This window comes from Gorilla gorilla, chromosome 6 (assembly GCF_029281585.2).
Source record: "Gorilla gorilla gorilla isolate KB3781 chromosome 6, NHGRI_mGorGor1-v2.1_pri, whole genome shotgun sequence".
In the NCBI taxonomy this organism is placed as follows: domain Eukaryota; kingdom Metazoa; phylum Chordata; class Mammalia; order Primates; family Hominidae; genus Gorilla; species Gorilla gorilla.
In genome coordinates, this window is record NC_073230.2 from 9,882,822 (window position 1) to 9,901,427 (window position 18,606).

General features: G+C 49.5%; 1 protein-coding gene across 2 annotated transcripts in view; it reads left to right on the forward strand.

The window, feature by feature from the left end:
* The window catches only part of CHST12 (carbohydrate sulfotransferase 12), a 30,429-nt gene extending 12,257 nt beyond the window's left edge, over nt 1–18,172 (forward strand). For both annotated transcript variants that reach the window (XM_019031160.3, XM_055346783.2), the window contains exon 2: nt 16,674–18,172. In XM_019031160.3, the coding sequence (XP_018886705.1) occupies nt 16,751–17,995 (1,245 nt within the window). In that variant the 5' untranslated portion in view covers nt 16,674–16,750 and the 3' untranslated portion in view covers nt 17,996–18,172. The remainder of the gene's footprint in view (nt 1–16,673) is intronic.
* The last annotated feature ends 434 nt before the right edge of the window (nt 18,173–18,606 follow it).

The following is an 18,606-nucleotide window of genomic DNA, read 5'->3' on the forward strand; positions in this document are numbered from 1 at the left end:
CCTGGCTGGCAATTTCTTAAGACAACAATGAAGTGTGCTGCATTTATTGACTCTTACTTTTACAAAAGGTTTTCCTGTAGCACGTGATGCTGTTTGATAACATTTTACCTATAGTAGAACATCTTTTAAAATTATAGTCAGTCTTCTCAAACCTTGCCCCTGCATTATCATCTAAGTCTATGGAATATTCTAAATCTTTTCTGGTCATCTCAGCAGGGTTCATAGCATCTTTACTCAGAGTAGATTCCTCCTCAAGAAACTGCTCTCTCGTTCCTTCGTAAGAAGCAACTCTTCGTCGGTTCAGCTTTGAACATGAGATTGCAATGATTCGGCCACATCTTCAGGCTCCACTTCTGATTCGACTTCTCTTGCTGTTTCCACCACATCTGCTGTTACTTCCTGCACTGGAGTCTTGAACTCCTCAGAGTCATCCATGAGGACTGGAACCAGCCTCTTCTAACTTCTATTAATGTTGCTATTTTGATCTCTTCCTGTGAATCCCGAATGTTCTTAAAGGCATTAGAATGGTGAATCCTTTCCAGGTTTTCAGTTTACTTTGCCCAGATCCTACAGAGGAATCACTGTGGCAGCTTTAGCCTTACAAAATGTATTCCTTTAATAATAAGACCTAAAAGTCAAAATTACTGCTTGATCCATGGGCTGCAGAATGGATGTTGTGTTAGCAGGCATGGAAACAGAAACAGATCTCAGTCAATTTAGAGGTGTATTTTGCCAAGGTTAAGAAAGAAACACGAGTCATCGTAGGATCTGTGGCCTGTGTGCTTTTTCTAAAGAGGGTTTTGGAAACTTCAGTATTTAAAGAGGAAAAAGTAGGCAGGAGGGGAAGAGGGGAAGAAAAGGAGGTGGAGTAGGCAATGAGGCCAGTGGTCACATTTTTGTGAGGCTTTTAGTACCATTCAGTGAATCTACATTTTACATGTGAAAAGAAGGGAGTGTGGCAGAGTCACATACGCCTTCTCCACACAGTAAATCTGCATTTTACGTGCGATAAATAAGCACGTACATTACTTTATCTGGGAAAGAAAAGAAGGTAGCTTTTCTTTTGCGTGACTTGGTTGCTAAGCTTAACTTTCCCTTTAGCTTGGTGAATTTGGGGTCCTGAGATTTTATTTTTCTTTTGCAATGTGTATACAAAGAGATTGATGATAAAAAATTGGCTCACACAATTACGGAGGCTGAGAAATTCATACCCTGGAGAGCCAATGGTATGACTCCAGTCTGAGACGCAGTCCAAAGGCGAAGACCAATGTCCCAGCTCAAAGACAGGCAGGCAGAGAGAGTTGATTCTCTTACTCTACCTTTTTTTTTTTGAGGCAGAGTCTTGCTCTGTTGGCCAGGCTAGAGTGCAGTGGCATGATCTCAGCTCACTGCAACCTCTGCTTCCTGGGTTCAAGCAATTCTCCTGCCTCAGCCTCCTGAGTAGCTGGGTTACAGGCGTGCGCCACCATGTCTGACTAATTTTTTTTTTTTTTTTTTTTTTTGTGATGGAGTCTCACAGTGTTGCCCAGGCTGGAGTACAGTGGTGTGATCTTAGCTCACTGCAACCTCCGCCTCCCAGGTTCAAACTATTCTCCTGTCTCAACCTCCCATGTAGCTGGAATTACAGGCATGTGCCACCAGGCCTGACTAATTTTTGTATTTTTAGTAGACACAGGGTTTTACCGTGTTGGCCAGGCTAGTCTCGAACTCCTGACCTCAACTGATCCGCCTGCCTTGGCCTCCCAAAGTGCTGTGATTATAGTCATGAGCCACCACGCCCGGCCTTACTCCACTTTTCTGTTGTACTTGGGCCTTCAGTGGACTGGTTGAGGCCCTCTCATACTGGGAGGGCATCTGATATCTCAGTCCACCCATTTGGATGTTAATCTCCTCCAGAAACATGCTCACAGACACAATCAGAATATGCTTAACCAAATATCTGGGTACCCCATGGCCCAGTCCAGTTGACACATAAAATTAGCCACGTATTATGTGACCTTTTTGTGTGATCGATGTCACTTCTGCTGTAAAAATGTGGAAAATGCCCTTCTGGGGGGCTTAATATAGATCTGGCCACGTGGCAGTGTCTTCCAGAGCAGGATGGCTGTGGTCACGCCACGGTGACACACAGCTGAACACGAGTGAGCTAAGGCCACAGCTGTCTGTGCCAGCTGCCTTTTCTTTCTCCAGTGTTTTGCCCACAGTCAGCATAAGTATTTGGATGCATGGCCTTGCGTGGGCAGCTGGCATGGACTTGCTCCCTGGGGCTGCAGAGTCTGCCCCTGGCTTCATGCCCTGCATGTTGTGTGTGAGCAAAGAAATATTTAACAACCCCACCCGGAGCTAAGATGCAACTCTGTCAGCCTAACCACAGTGTTTGCGTTTAAACCTAACCTAATAATTTCAGTGCCATTTATGAGGGCATCTGACACAGCCCCCATGGAAAAGCACCTCCACCGCTACAGTTTCCTGGCGGATGATGCTTCTCGGTGAAACTTTGCTCTGTGGGTTCCTTTGCTGGAGGCAGCAGCGCACGGTTGGTGTGCCGCAGGCGGGTTATATGTCTGTTCATCTGAGATGCCTCTGCGTGCTCTGCTTCAAATCACGGGGGGCTTTTTGTTGAAACACTAGGAGATTTGCATTTGGAAATCATGTCCTATTTCTTTTTAATGAAAAATTACTTTATGGCTTCAGTGTTGTCCATGATGTGTTTTGGAAGCGGGTGGGATCGTGACCGCAGTGCTCAGCCCAGCGGTTCTATCGGACCCTTCCCTGAATGCTTCTCTCCTGCCCAGAAGGTAGCAAAAGTCACGTGGGCTTCAGGCCAGAGCTGTGTCAGTCACTGGGCCAGACATTCCTGTATGTCCAAGCTGTTGTTTCTGTTGTTGTTGTTTTGTTTTTTGGGATGTGGTCTCACCCTGTCACCCAGGCTGGACTACAGCGGCACAATCATAGCTTACTGCAGCCTTGACCTCCTGGGTTCAAGCCATTTTCCCACTTCAGCCTCCAGAGTAACTGGGACCACAGGTGTGTGCCATCATGCCCAGCTAATTTTAAAAATTATTTGTAGACATGAGGTCTCACTGTGTGGACCAGGCTGGTCTTGAACCCCTTGGCTCAAGCAGTCCCCCTGCCTTGGCTTCCCAAAGTGCTGGGATCACAGGCATGAACCACCATGTCTGGCTGTCCAAACCGCCTTTTAAAATTAAAACTTGGCTGGGCGTGGTGGCTCATGCCTGTATTCCCATCACTTTGGGAGGCCGAGGCAGGTGGATCACTTGAGCCCAGGAGTTCAAGACCATCCTGGTCAACATGGTGAAACCCCATCTCTACTAAAAATACAAAAATTAGCCAGGCGTGGTGGTGCACATCTGTAACCCAGCTACTCAGGAGGCTGAGGTGGGAGGATCACTGAGTGGGGAGGTTGCAGTGAGCCAAGATCACGCCACTGCACTCAAGTCTGAATGACAGAGTGAAACCCTGTCTCAAAAAAAAAAAAAAAAAAAAAAAGGCTGGGCATAGTGGCTCATGCCTGTAATCCCAGCACTTTGAGAGGCCAAGGCAGGTGGATTCCCTGAGGTCAGGAGTCCGAGACCAGCCTGGCCAACATGGTGAAGCCCCGTCTCTACTAAAAATACAAAAATTAGCCAGGCATGGTGGTGGGAGCCTGTAATCCCAGCTACTTAGGAGGCTGAGGCAGGAGAATCGCTTGAACCCAGGAAGCAGAGGTTGCAGTGAGCTGAAATTGTGCCACTGCACTCTAGCCTAGGCAACAAGAGCAAAACTCCGTCTCAAAACAAACAAACAAAAAAATTACCATTGTAACCATTTTTAAGCATGCAGTTTGGTGGTGTTAAGCACGTTCACATCGCTCTGCAGCAGTCGCCACCCTCCAGCCCCAGAACTATGTTCATCTTGTAAAACTAAAGCTCTGTCCCCATTGAACACAAACTCCCATCCCCCTCCCCTGCCCCCACAACCACCATTCTACTTTCTGTCTCTAGGAATTTAACTGCCCTGGGAACCTCATACAAGTAGAATCTTGAAATATTTGTCTTTTTTTTTTTTTTTTTTTTTTTTTGAGATGGAGTCTCGCTCTGTTGCCCAGGCTGGAGTGCAGTGGCACGATCTCACCTCACTGCAAGCTCCGCCTCCCGGGTTCATGCCATTCTCCTGCCTCAGCCTCCAGACTAGCTGGGACTACAGGCACCCGTCACCATGCCCGGCTAATTTTTTGTATTTTTAGTAGAGACGGGGTTTCACCGTGTTAGCCAGGATGGTCTCGATCTCCTGACCTTGTGATCTGCCCGCCTCGGCCTCCCAAAGTGCTGGGATTACAGGTGTGAGCCACCACACCGGCCAAATATTTGTCCTTTTGTTTCTGGCTTATTTCACTGAGCATAATGTCTTCAGGGTTCATCCATGTTGTAGCATGTGTCAGAATTTCCTTTCTTTTGAAGGCTGAGTAATATTCCACCACATGGGTTGACCACAGTTTGCTTGTCTGTTCATCTGTTCGCCAACACTTGGGTTCCTTCCACCTTTTGGCTATTGTGAATGATGCTGACGTCAGTGTGGACATGGGTGTGCAAGCATCTCTTCAAGACCCTGCTCTAAGTTGAGTGCAGTGGCTCACACCTGTCATCCCAGCACTTTGGGGGGGCCAAGGTGGAAGGATCACTTGAGGCCAGGAATTCAAGACCACCCTGGCAACATAGCAAGATGCCATCTCTACAAAAAATTAGCTGGCATGGTGGCCACCACCTATAGTCTCAGCTACTCAGGAGGCTGCTTGAGCCCAGGAGTTCAAGGCTGCAGTGAGGTTTGATGGCACCACTGCACCCCAGCCTGGACAACACAGTGAGACCCTGTCTCAGGAAAAGAACAACAATCCTGCTTTCAGTTATTTTGGGTGTATACACAGAAGTGGAATTGCTGTATCATATGGCAATTTTATTTTATTATTATTTTTTAAGATGGAGTCTCACTCTGTCACCAAGTCTGGAATGCAGTGGTACAATCTCAGCTCACTGCAACCTCTGCCTCCTGGGTTCAAGCAATTCTGCCTCAGCCTCCTTGAGTAGCTGGGATTACAGGCGTGAGTCACTGCACCTGGCCCCTCATATGGTAATTTTATATGATAATTCTGTGTTAATTTTTTTTTTTTTGAGACAGAGTCTCACTCTGTTCCCCAGGCTGGAGTGCAGTGGTGCCATCACAGCTCACTGCAACCTCCATCTCGTGGGCTCAAGTGATCCTCTTGCCTCAGCCTCCTGAGTAGCTGGGACTGTAAGTGCACACCACCACGTCCTGCTAATTCTTTTTTTTTTTTTTTTTTACATTTTTTTTGTAGAGAAGGGTCTTGGTATGTTGCCCAGGCTGGGATGCAGTGGCAACATCATAGCTCACTGCAGCCTCAAACTCTTGGGCTCAAGCAATCCTCTCACCTCAGCCTCCTAAGTAGCTGAGACTACAGGCACACACTACCATGCCTGGCTAGTTTTTTAGTTTTTTTTTTTTTTTTGAGACGGAGTCTCGCTCTGTTGCCCAGGCTAGAGCGCAGTGACACGATCTTGGCTCACTGCAACCTCCACCTGCCAGGTTCAAATGGTCCTTCCATCTCAGCCTCTCAAGAAACTGGGATTACAAGTGTACACCACCACGCCAGGCTAATTTTTTTATTTTTAGTAGAGACAGCGTTTTGCCATGTTGGCCAGGCTGGTCTCAAACTCCTGAGCTCAAGTGATCTGCCCATCTCGGCCTCCCAAAGTGCCAGGATTACAGGCATGAGCTACTGCGCCCAGCCTTTTTAAACATTTTTTATAGAGATAGGGTCTTGCTATGTTGCCCAGGCTGGTCTTAAACTCCTGGGCAGTTCTCCCGCCTCAGCCTGCCAAAGTGCTGGGATTACAGGCATGAGCCACCATAGCTGGCCCTAAAAGATATTATTAATACTTAATTATAATCCTAAAATATTTTCCTTGTAATTAAACTGAAATCTTATTAAATTATCAATGAAAAGTCATAGGTTTTATAAAATGATGTAGTCACTGGCATTGGTTGTGTGTATGTAGTGCTTCTTGGCTGAAAAATAAGCAGAAGTGCTTAGGTTGGCTCAGTAACGCCCTTATCTAGTTCTTACGTACAGAATTCGTGGACGGCGGCAGCATCCCTGGCCTCTGGCGTCTGCCTATGTCGGCGATGTGACTGACTCCCCTGAAGCTTCACTCTCCTCGTTAGTCTTCATCTTAATTGGCAACTTCCCTCTCAAGTTGTTTGACATGTTAACTTTTCCCCTTTGCTACTTTCTTTTTCTTTTTCTTTCTTTCTTTTTTTTTTTTTGAGACGGAGTTTCGCTCTTGTTGCCCAGGCTGGAGTGCAGTGGTGCCATCTCGGCTCACTGCAACCTCCACCTTCCAGGTTCAAGTGATTCTCCTGCCTCAGCCTCCCGAGTAGCTGGGATTACAGGCATGTGCCACCATGCCCAGCTCATTTTGTATTTTTAGTAGAGACAGGGTTTCTCCGTTATTGGTCAGGCTGGTCTCGAACTCCTGACCTCAGGTGATCCACCCGCCTCGGCCTCCCAAGGTTCTGGGATTACAGGCGTGAGCCACCGCGCCCTGCCTCTTTTTTTTTTAGATGGAGTCTTGTTCCGTTACCAGGCTGGAGTGCAGTGGTGCGATCTCAGCTCACTGCAAACTGCGACTCCCGGGTTCAAGCGATTCTCCTGCCTCAGCCTCCCTAGTAGCTGGGACTACAGGCACACACCACCACACCCAGCTAATTTTTGTATTTTTAGTAGAGACAGGGTTTCACCATGTTGGCCAGACTGGTCTCGATCTCTTGACTTTGTGATCCACCTGCCTCGGCCTCCCAAAGTGCTGGGATTACAGGCGAGAACCACTGCGCGCAGCCCCGCTTTGCTGCTTTCTTAGCCTTCAGAAAACCTTTTTTTTTTTTTTTTTAGTGTGGTTTCATTCACTGTCATCTGAAGAAACTGTTGATTGTTACACATCCTCGAGAGGGGTGGTCCTGAAAACTTGAACAGCACAGGTACTTAGGATCTGGTTTTAACAATAGGCTGCAGCGGCTCACGCCTGTCATTCCAGCACTTTGGGAGGCTGAGGCACTTGGATCACTTGAGGCCAGGAGTTCAAGACCAGCCTGGCCAACATGGAGAAAGCCCCTCTCTACTAAAAATGCAAAAATTAGCTGGGCATGGTGCATGCCTGTGGTCCCAGCTACTTGGGAGGCTGAGGCATGAGAATCCCTTGAACCTGGGAGGTGGAGGCTGTGGTGAGCCAAGGTCACACCACTGCAGTCCAGCCTGGGTGACAGAACAAGACTCCATCTCAAAAAAAATTTAAAAAAAAGGAAAAAAATAGGCTGTAAAATCATGTGGTTATAACCGTTCAGAGGGTATTGAAAGCTGGTACAGGACTGCATGTTCTCGTCCCACTCACACCCTGAACACACTGGGAGGGCAGGTGAGGAATGCGGTGGGGGCCATGGAGAGACAGCAGCGGGGGCTGTGGAGAGACAGCAGCAGGCCCTCTGATCCTCACGTTTTCGTGATTTCTGTAGTGGGGTCATTGCCTTTCCCCGGTTTGACACACGTATCAGCTGTGCGTGATGCTGGTGCACTACAGGCCGCAGGGCGGGAGGAGGTTGGAGTCCTCTGGGTGCTGGGCTTCTCTGCCTCCATCAGGCATGCTGAGCTCTGTGGGTCCAGGAAGCACTGAGTGAAGGTGGCAATAGGCAGAGGGCATCCTTTTGTCTGTCTGAGAATCATCCCAGCTCCTTTCATGTGGAAGCCCACCACCCTCTGTACACTGAGCTTTTTACTGTGATTTGCCTCATTACTCTTGCCATTGAAAAAATGAATTAAGAGGCCAGGCGCGGTGGCTCATGCCAGAAGCAGAGGCGGGTAAATCACTTGAGCCCAGGAGTTCGAGACCAGCCTGGGCAACATGGCAAGACCCTGTCTCTACCCAGAATACAAAAATTAGCTGGGCATGGTGGCACACGCCTATGGTCCCAGCTACTTGGGAAACTGAGGTGCCTGGGAGGTCGAGGCTGCAGTGAGCCGAGATTGCAGCACTGTTCTCCAGCCTGGGCAACAGCACAAGACTGTATTTCAAAATTAATTGATTAACTAAGGCTGGGCACAATGGCTTACGCCTGTAATCCTGACACTTTGGAAGGCCATGGTGGGAGGATCACCTGATCCCAGGAGTTCAAGAGCAGCCTGGGCAACACAGGGAGATCCTGTCTCTACAAAATAATTTTAAAAATGAGCCAGGTGTGGTGGTGTGCGCCCATGGCCCCAGCTTCTTGGGACAACCCAGGAAGTTGAGGCTGCAGTGAGCCATGATCACGCCACTGTACTCTAGTCTGGGCAACAGGGTGAGACCCTGACTCTAAAGAATGTAAAGAAAGAACATGAATTAAGAATCCACAGAAGTTGCAGAGGTGGATGGAGAGTACAGCCACATTTCAGCCTCATGAACTTTGAGGTTCCTTTAATGAGAATCTGTGAAGGGTCAGGCAGTGGCTTTTAGAGTCTAGTCCAGTGCGTGAGAGGCAGATAGACTCCGAGAAGCTTATGCCGGAAGAAGTCCAGGAGGGTCCCCCAGTGCGAGACTCTCCCCCGGAAGACTCCCGGGCAATCCGCCTGTTTGTGCTTGGATGCCCGTGGGAGCAGAGATCTTAACAGTTTTTGGCCCCTTAACTCATTAGCGTATCTGTTCATTCACTGTGCTGACCGTGCTGTCCGAGTGTTGTCTTCTGAAGCTGCAGAGGTCAAGCCTGCTCCCCCTCCTCTGTGTCAGGAGTTAGAGGCACCAACAGAAATCCTCCTCGTCCTGAACAGCCCCAGCTCCCACAGAGCTCCCCTTCCACAAGATGCTGTGGGAAAAGAGACACTGAGAGCCTGCTAGAGCCTGTTGTAATCAGGGTGCCCCCCTGGAGGAGCAGGAGGAGGAGGCAAGACCCTGCTCCAGGCTGGGCGTGGTGGCTCATGCCTGTAATCCCAGCACTTTGGGAGGCCGAGGTGGGCAGATCACTTGAGGTCAGGAGTTCAAGACCAGCCTGGCCAACAGAGTGAAACTCCATTTCTACTAAAAATACAAAAATTAGCCAGGTGTGGTGGCGGGCGCTTGTAGTCCCAGCTACTCGGGAGGCTGAGGCAGAGAATCGCTTGAACCCGGGAGGCAGAGGTTGCAGTGAGCCGAGATCGCACCACTGCACTCCAGCCTGGTGAGAGAGCAAGACTCTGTCTCAAAAAAAAAAAACAAAAAACAAAACCATAAAAAAACAAACCCCGGCCCAGTGAGGACCGCGCTTAGTCAGCATGTCGGTCAAGACAGGTGTGGACACAACCACAGTGCAGACAAGGGTGAGTGCCAGGAGAGAGGGGTCCAGAATGTTGGGCTCTTCCAGAAACCTCAGACCAGGTCATAGCGACTGAACATGGATATATTTCATGTTCACCTTTTACCCTTCACCCCCAAAAGGGCCTATGAGATGGCCCTGCTCAAACATCTAGAAAGAAAGAGATAGGATCTGGCCTCTGACGGAGATGAGTGCCTCTGGGGATCCATGCCCTGTGGCCACCATTGTTTCTGGATGTGGCTGAGGTCACAGGACTGTTGTGAGCACAGGTGGTGAGTCACCTGTAAGGCCCACACGTGGGGCAGGTGCAGGGGGCCCACATCTGCAGATGTGTGTGTGTTAAAATGCAAAATAGCACTGCATTTGCTTTTTTTTTTTTTTTTGTCTTTTGTCAAGCTTGTCCCTTTTCCTCTTGTATCCAACTTGCAGGTCTTCTCCCATCCTGTCTATTTGATCTTTATTTTTTTGGGTGGAGAACTTACCACTTATCCCAGTATACGTTTCCATCTCTTATTTATTTTCAGCTTTACTTTTCGTCTTTCCAGGCTGTCATCTTTCTGAATGTAGATTCTGGGGAGTCTGCACTCTGGTGGTGGCAGCACAGGTGCCAGGGGTCAGGGGTTAGACGCTCTGGGGGAAGGGCCTGGCAGAAGACAGTAGGCTGGAGGGAGAGACAGGCTGGGGACCATGGGGCTTGCTAGATCAGCAGGGGACCTCTTTGGGGGACCTGCATAGTCCAGGATGGCAGTAGGTAGATGGGCATCGTGCGAAGGGACTGCCAGTGAGTAGAGGGCAGCTGGCTGTGGGGACGAATATTCAGGGGCTGGGACTCATTTCTGTAAAGGAACCAACGTCCTTAGCAAGAAGCCAAGGCAGGAAGGTGGCCCAGGGATGTCCCAGGAGAGGACCTGGCATGGAACCTCAGGGGCTTGGTCACAAGGGGCTTCAGAGCCAGGCTGATGTGATGGGGGCCTCTGAGCCTGAGATTCACTCGGTATTGACTGCACCCTATCATGTGCATGCACGTGGTGAGCACAACCAGACGGAGCCCACCCTCCCCAGCTGTGTGAGTGAGAGCGGGAATAATTAAACATACACACCCCAAATAAGCACACAGTTGCTGATGGGACCGATGGAGAGTGCGTAGTCTGGGATTTGACCCAACTGGGAAAGACTTCGCTGAGCTGGGGATGAGTAGGTGTCTACTGATGACGGGGCAGGGGCGGGTAGACAGATGTCCTTGCCTTGTTCATGATCTTGGTGGTAAGGTACTCACTCTTGCACCCTTAATTATGAGGTTAGCTGTAGTTTTTTTTTTTTTTTTAAAGCACTCAGATTGTTGCTAATATTAAAAAATGTAACATACAAGAATGACAGGAGAGACATACAGGCCAGGTGTGGTGGCTTATGCCTGTAATCCCAGCACTTTGGAGGCCGAGGAAGGTGGATCACTTGAGGTCAGGAGTTCAAGACCAGCCTGGCCAACATGGTGGAGCTGCATCTCTACTAAAAATACAAAAATTAGCCGGGTGTCAGGGCAGGCATCTGTAATCCTAGCTGCCTGGGAGGCTGAGGCATGAGAATCACTTGAACCTGGGAGGCGGAGGTTGCAGTGAGCCAAGATCATGCCACTGCACTCTAGCCTGGGTGACACAGCGAGATCCTGTCTCACAAAAGAAAAAGAGAGAGAGAGAGGCATATAAATGAAAAAGTACTCAGTTTAAGAAATTTGTAGCACTTTGCAAGGCCGAGGTGGCCAGGCTGAGGCATGAGAATCACTTGAACCCGGGAGGCGGAGGTTGCAGTGAGCCGAGATCATGCCACTGCACTCCAGCCTGGGTGACACAGCGAGACCCTGTCTCACAAAAAAAAAAAGAGAGAGAGAGAGACATACAAATGAAAAAATACTCAGTTTAAGAAATTCATAGCACTTTGTGAGGCCGAGGTGGCCAGGCTGAGGCATGAGAATCACTTGAACCCTGGAGGTAGAGGTTGCAGTGAGCCGAGATCATGCCACTGCACTCCAGCCTGGGTGACAGAGCAAGACTCTGTCTCACAAAAGAAAAAAAAGAGAGACATACGAATGAAAAAATACTCAGTTTAAGAAATTCGTAGCACTTTGTGAGGCCGACGTGGCCAGATTGCTTGAGCCCAGGAGTTCAAGACCAGCCGGGGTAACGTGGTGAGACCACAGCTCTATAAAAAATTTTAAAAAATTAGCCCGGCCCAGTGTTGTGTATCTGCAGTCCCAGCTACTTGGAAGGCTGAGACAGGAGGATCACTTGAGCCTAGGAGGTCAAGGCTGCAGTGAGCTGTGATTGTGCCACTGCGCTCCAGCGTAGGTGACAGAGCAAGCTGTGTCTTGAAAAAAAAAAAAAAGTTTACACATTTGTTTGAAGATGAAAAGTTCAACACAGTTTGGGCCTTCCATCCGCCACCCCCCCTACAGAGATGATAGAAAGAGGGTACAGCTGTAGGGTTTTTGTAGATGCCCTATAAGTTGAGGGTATCCTCTTTGCTGAGTTTGCTGAGAGTGTTTATAATGAATGGATATGGGTTTTGTTGTTCCTTCCTGTAGGAGTTGATTTTTTAGCTTGTTAATATGATAGATTACATGGTTGATTTTTGAACGTTGAGCCATTCTTGCATACCCTACTTCGTCATGCCGTGATTCCTTTTTGTTTGTTTGTTTTTTGAGATGGAGTCTTGCTCTGTCACCCAGGCTGGAGTGCAGTGGTGCGATCTTGGCTCACTGCAACCTCCGCCTCCCAGATTCAAGTGATTCTCCTGCCTCAGCCTCGTGAGTAGCTGGGACTACAGGCACCCGTCACCATGCCCAGCTAATTTTTTGTATTTTTAGTAGAGACAGGGTTTCACCATGTTTCGATCTCCTGACCTCGTGATCCGCCCACCTCGGCCTCCCAAAATGCTGGGGTTACAGGCGTGAGTCACTATGCTGTGATTCTTTCTATACACTGCTGGATTTGGTTTATTAATATTTTGAGCATTTTTGCATCCAAGTTCATAAGTGATATTGGCCTGTAGCTTTCTCTCTCTCTCTCTTTTTTTTTTTTTTTTTTTTTGAGACAAAGTCTTGCTCTATCACCCAGGCTGGAGTGCAGTGGCACATTCTCGGCTCACTGCAACCTCTGCCTCTCGGGTTCAAGCGATTTTCCTGCCTCAGCCTCCCGAGTATCTGGGATTACAGGCGTCCACCACCATGCCCAGCTAATTTTTTGTATTTTTTTAGTAGAGACGGTATTGTGGGATCTGGCCGGAAGCCCGCAATGCAACGGGGCTCTTTCTTTGTTCCCAGGCGGATCGGCAGGTTGAGAAATAATAGACACACACAAGACAGTGAAAGCTGGGTCCGGGGGGTCACCGCCTTCTGGTCCCGTGGTGCCAACAATGCACTGGATGTACCAGCATTTATTATTAAGTTTAGTGAGGGTGGGGGTAGGTTAGTGAGGGATTTAGGGTCATTTGATTATGAGGTGAGATGGTCACATGGGGATGAAGTAATTCTTTAACATAACATCAGTATGCAGAAGTACAGTATACAGAGATAAGAATTTACAATATAGCGTGTGCATCAGTAATTCCTAACAGAGCCTTAAAACAGAAACACAGTCTTTCCATAACCTATGATTAGCAAGATATTAATCAGCAGTAATAGTTGCAGCAAAAGCTGGTTACAAACAATCCATAGAAACAGGATGTGAAGCTAGACAACTGGTTAGACCAGAAATTCTCAGAAGGGAGTATGCCTTAACCCTGAAGAGGCCTAGAAGAGCCGTGGCAAGATGAGGGCGTTTATAGCCCTATCTTATCCATATGGACAGGCGCCCCCCATGCGTCCGTTTGTAGGCTCTCCACAAGGGTCGCATTCCATTCCCAGAGCTATGAACATCTGCTTTTCTGGGATAGGAATCTTGGTGATGTGAAACCTCCCTGACTGCATGTCCGTTCATAGGCTCTCTGCAGGGGGAAGCATATCACGTGCTGTTGGCTCATTCTGACAGTCCAACCTGGCATTGTCTTTACACAATCCTGAATGCAACTTTGTATTTACAGTAATCAGGAGCATTTCATCTTTTATTCCATAGCAATAGTTTCAGGGGGTCTCCCTACAAGACAGGGTTTCGCCATGTTGGCCAGGCTGGTCTTGAACTCCTTGACCTCAGGTGTTCCTCCTGCCTCAGCCTCCCAAAGTGCTAGGATTACAAGTGTGAGCCACCACGCCCGGCCTCTTTTTTTTTGTACTTATTTTCACTGGTTTGGGTATTAGGATGATGAGTTGGACATGTCCTCTCTTCTCCTTTCTGTAAGAGATTGTATAAAATTGATGTTGTTATTCTTTGAATGTTTGATAGAATTCTTCAGTGAAACCATCTGGGCCCAGAGATTTCTTTTTAAGGAGCTTTTACATTACAAATTTAGTTTCTTTAATTAGTATAGGATTATTCATTTTGGTAGTTTGTGGTTGCCAAGGAATTGGTCTGTTTCATCTAAGTTGCTAAATTTGTGGGTGTAAAATTGTTTGTAATAGTTCCTTATCCTTTCAATGGCTGCAGGATCTATAATTTCATTCCTTGTCTTGTTCCTGATAAAGATAATTTGTAGGTTTTTTTTGTTTGTTTGGTTGGTTTTTTGTTTTTGTTTTTCTTTTGAGACAGGGTCTTGGTCTTGCTAAGACCAAGGCTGGAGGGTAGTGGCACGATCTCGGCTCACTGCAGCCTTGACCTCCTGGGCTCAAGCGATCCTCCTGCCTCAGCCTCCAGAGTAGCTAGGACTACAGGTGCATGCCACCATGCATGGCAGATTTTTGCATTTTTTATAGAGATGGGGTTTTGCCATGTTGTCTAGGCTGGTCTTGGACTCTAGGGCTCAAGAGATCCTCTCGCCTCGGCTTCCCAAAGTGCTAGGATTATAGGAGAGAGCCACCGTGCCCGGCCTTTTCTGCTTTCTAATGCTCTTGGCACCACAGTGACTGTAACATATGTTGTATTTTCATTCTCATTCTATTCTGTGTACTTTAACTTTTTCCTTTGCTATTATTTAGAAATGTGTCATTTATTTTCCAGGAATTTGTGTTTGTGGATTTTCCTGTTGTCTTTTCTGTTATTGATTTCTAGTTTTATTCCTTTATATAAAATATTTCAATTCTTTTATTTTTATTTATTTATTTATTTTTATTTATTTTTTTGAGATGGAGTCTTGCTCAGTCACCCAGGTTGGAGTGCAGTGGCACAATCTTGGCCAGGCTGGTCTTGAACTCCTGACCTCAGGTGATCCACCTGCCTTGGCCTCCCAAAGTGCTGGGATTACAGGCATAAGCCACCATGCCCAGCCTAAATTTTGTATTTTCAGTAGAGACAGTTTCACCATGTTGGCCAGGCTGGTCTCCAACTCCTGATCTCAAGTGATCCACCTGCCTCGGCCTCCCAAAGTGCTGGGATTACAGGCATGAGCCACCACACCCAGCCTAAATTTTGTAATTTCAGTAGAGACAGGGTTTCACCATGTTGGCCAGGCTGGTCTCCAACTCCTGATCTCAAATGATCCACCCGCCTTGGCCTCCTGAAGTGCTGGGATTACAAATGTGAGCCACTGTGCCCTGTCAAGATTTCAATTCTTTTAAATTAGCTGAGGTTTGGTTTACCATGGTGAATGTTTTGTGGACACTTAGAAAAAACTGTGTTCTCTTGTTAGGTGAGTGTTCCGCATATGTCGGTTATGTCCTGTTGGTTGCTGGTGTTGAGTTCTTCTGTATCCTTGCTGATTTTCTGCCTCATAGTTTTATCAGTTATCAAGAGTGAAGTGTTGAAGTCTCCAGCCATAATTGTGGATTTGTCTGTTTATCCTTTAGCTCTATCGATTTTTGCTTTTTGTATTTTGAGGCTCTGTTGTTTGGTGCATACATGTTTAGGATTATTATGTCTTCCTGGGGATTGAACTGTTTGTCATTATGTAATGTCCTTTTGTCTCTAGTAGTTTCCTTCCTTCTGAAATTTGCTTCATCTGATAATAAGATAGCCACTCCTGCTTTCTTTTCATTAATATTTGCATGATTAATGTTTTCCATTCCCGGGAGAGAGGAGGTGAGAAAGTAGAGGGCCAACTCGCCGCACCTCTAACCACCTCACGCCATGTCATGGGTGCCAGATAGGGGTGGAGTAGAGTTGGAGTTCAGCTCCTACTGGGCCCTGACCTGGCTGGGGGAGAGGGAGTCAGAGTGTGGACTCTCCTGCCTCACACCATCTCCTTCCACCTTGTGGATGCCAGGTGGGGTCAAGGCTTAGCTCCCTGCTGGACCACACTGACAGTACCCTGGTGGGACAGACAGAGGAAGCACCTCTACTTCCATGGGCAGAGGAAGGGGGATCAGCTCCCAGCTCAGCCCCACCAACACCCCCTGGTGCCTGGCAGGGGAATAGGAATGTGCCACTTACTTTTGGGAAGCCAGGGTGGTGTGGAAGGTCAGCTCTCAGGGTGGCCCTGATGAAGCTGTAGGGTGCAGTTTTTCCATTGGCATTCGACTTAAGTACAGTGGGTGTTGCCAAAACAATTTTCCTGTTGTTGGGTCACTGTGAAGTTAAGGAATGGTTCCCAAGACCCCTCTTACTTATGACACCAATAGCAAATGCAGGCGTCCCTGAGACCACTGTGGGGTTTGATGATTTGCTAGAAAGATTACAGAGCTCACTGATCACAGTTATTCTTGTGGCTATGGTTTATTATAGGAAAAGGAGATAGATTTGAAGATTAAAATCAGCCTTGGCAGGAGAATGGCGTGAACCTGGGAGGCGCAGCTTTCAGTGAGCCAAGATCGGGCCACTGCACTCCAGCCTGGGCAACAGAGCGAGACTCCATATCAAAAAAAAAAAAAAAAAAATCAGCCTTGGGAAGAGTTGCAGAGGGCAGAGTCCAGGAGGGCTCACACCTGGAGCTGGTCTCCACTCCCTGGGAGGCGTCCTCTTCTCGGGAGTTGTGGGCAATATTACTTTCCCGGCAGTGGCGAGTGTCAGCACATGTGGAGTACTGCCAGCCAGGGAAGCACGCGAGCCTTGGCGTCCAGGGTCATTACGGGTGCTCGGCCACATGGATGTGTAGACTCCCTGCACTGCTGACCTCAGCCTCCAGCCCCTCTGGAGGGCGAGCTGATATCACGTGGCCCAGCGCTCCTGCTCCTCCGGGCCCCAGGCCCCCACTGATCAGAAGGCAGGAGTCAGAGCCCCAGTGCACCTCAGTCATTAACTAGTGTGTCATTGCCTCTGCAGGTTCCCAGCAGGATGCCCCGGCTCTGCAGGAAGCTGAAGTGAGAGGCCCGGAGAGGGCCCAGCCCACCCGGGGCAGGATGACCAAGGCCCGGCTGTTCCGGCTGTGGCTGGTGCTGGGGTCGGTGTTCATGATCCTGCTGATCATCGTGTACTGGGACAGCGCAGGCGCCGCGCACTTCTACTTGCACACGTCCTTCTCTAGGCCGCACACGGGGCCGCCGCTGCCCACGCCCGGGCCGGACAGGGACAGGGAGCTCACGGCCGACTCCGATGTCGACGAGTTTCTGGACAAGTTTCTCAGTGCTGGCGTGAAGCAGAGCGACCTTCCCAGAAAGGAGACGGAGCAGCCGCCTGCGCCGGGGAGCATGGAGGAGAGCGTGAGAGGCTACGACTGGTCCCCGCGGGACGCCCGGCGCAGCCCCGACCAAGGCCGGCAGCAGGCGGAGCGGAGGAGCGTGCTGCGGGGCTTCTGCGCCAACTCCAGCCTGGCCTTCCCCACCAAGGAGCGCGCATTCGACGACATCCCCAACTCGGAGCTGAGCCACCTGATCGTGGACGACCGGCACGGGGCCATCTACTGCTACGTGCCCAAGGTGGCCTGCACCAACTGGAAGCGCGTGATGATCGTGCTGAGCGGAAGCCTGCTGCACCGCGGTGCGCCCTACCGCGACCCGCTGCGCATCCCGCGCGAGCACGTGCACAACGCCAGCGCGCACCTGACCTTCAACAAGTTCTGGCGCCGCTACGGGAAGCTCTCCCGCCACCTCATGAAGGTCAAGCTCAAGAAGTACACCAAGTTCCTCTTCGTGCGCGACCCCTTCGTGCGCCTGATCTCCGCCTTCCGCAGCAAGTTCGAGCTGGAGAACGAGGAGTTCTACCGCAAGTTCGCCGTGCCCATGCTGCGTCTGTACGCCAACCACACCAGCCTGCCCGCCTCGGCGCGCGAGGCCTTCCGCGCTGGCCTCAAGGTGTCCTTCGCCAACTTCATCCAGTACCTGCTGGACCCGCACACGGAGAAGCTGGCGCCCTTCAACGAGCACTGGCGGCAGGTGTACCGCCTCTGCCACCCGTGCCAGATCGACTACGACTTCGTGGGGAAGCTGGAGACTCTGGACGAGGACGCCGCGCAGCTGCTGCAGCTGCTCCAGGTGGACCGGCAGCTCCGCTTCCCCCCGAGCTACCGGAACAGGACCGCCAGCAGCTGGGAGGAGGACTGGTTCGCCAAGATCCCCCTGGCCTGGAGGCAGCAGCTGTACAAACTCTACGAGGCCGACTTTGTTCTCTTTGGCTACCCCAAGCCCGAAAACCTCCTCCGAGACTGAAAGCTTTCGCGTTGCTTTTCCTCGCGTGCCTGGAACCTGCCGCACGCGCACTCCAGTTTTTTTATGACCTACGATTTTGCAATCTGGGCTTCTTGTTTACTCCACTGCCTCTATCCATTGAGTACTGTATCGATATTGTTTTTTAAGATTAATATATTTCAGATATTTAATACGAAACGTGGAAGGGATTGCTGGAGTAAAATCTCCCCTCTCCCCTCCGCCCGCCCGCCCGCTCGCCCGCTCGCCCGCCCACTCGCCCGCCCGCTCCTGTGGTTTCTCTGGCTGAGCATGCGGGCGCCGGGAGGGCATGCTGAGGCTGATGGAGCTGCCTCCAGGGCTCGGGCCACTCACCGGAGGAGGGCGGGGCCTGCACTTGAAGTCAGGCCGCACCTGTCTGTTTTTGGAAGGGTAGCCGACAAATCCTTCCAGAGGGAAAGTTCTTTAAGTGTTGTACTTGAAAAGGTCAATCTTCAGGGCTTCCTGTTTGAAGTGAAGTCAGAGGTAAACCGGTCAGATACAGAAGCAGGATTTCTAGGATTTCTAACTCCAGCTGTTCCCATACTGTCTAGTTTAAATTATGGCTGTTAAGGCCAGGTGGGTGACTCAGGCAG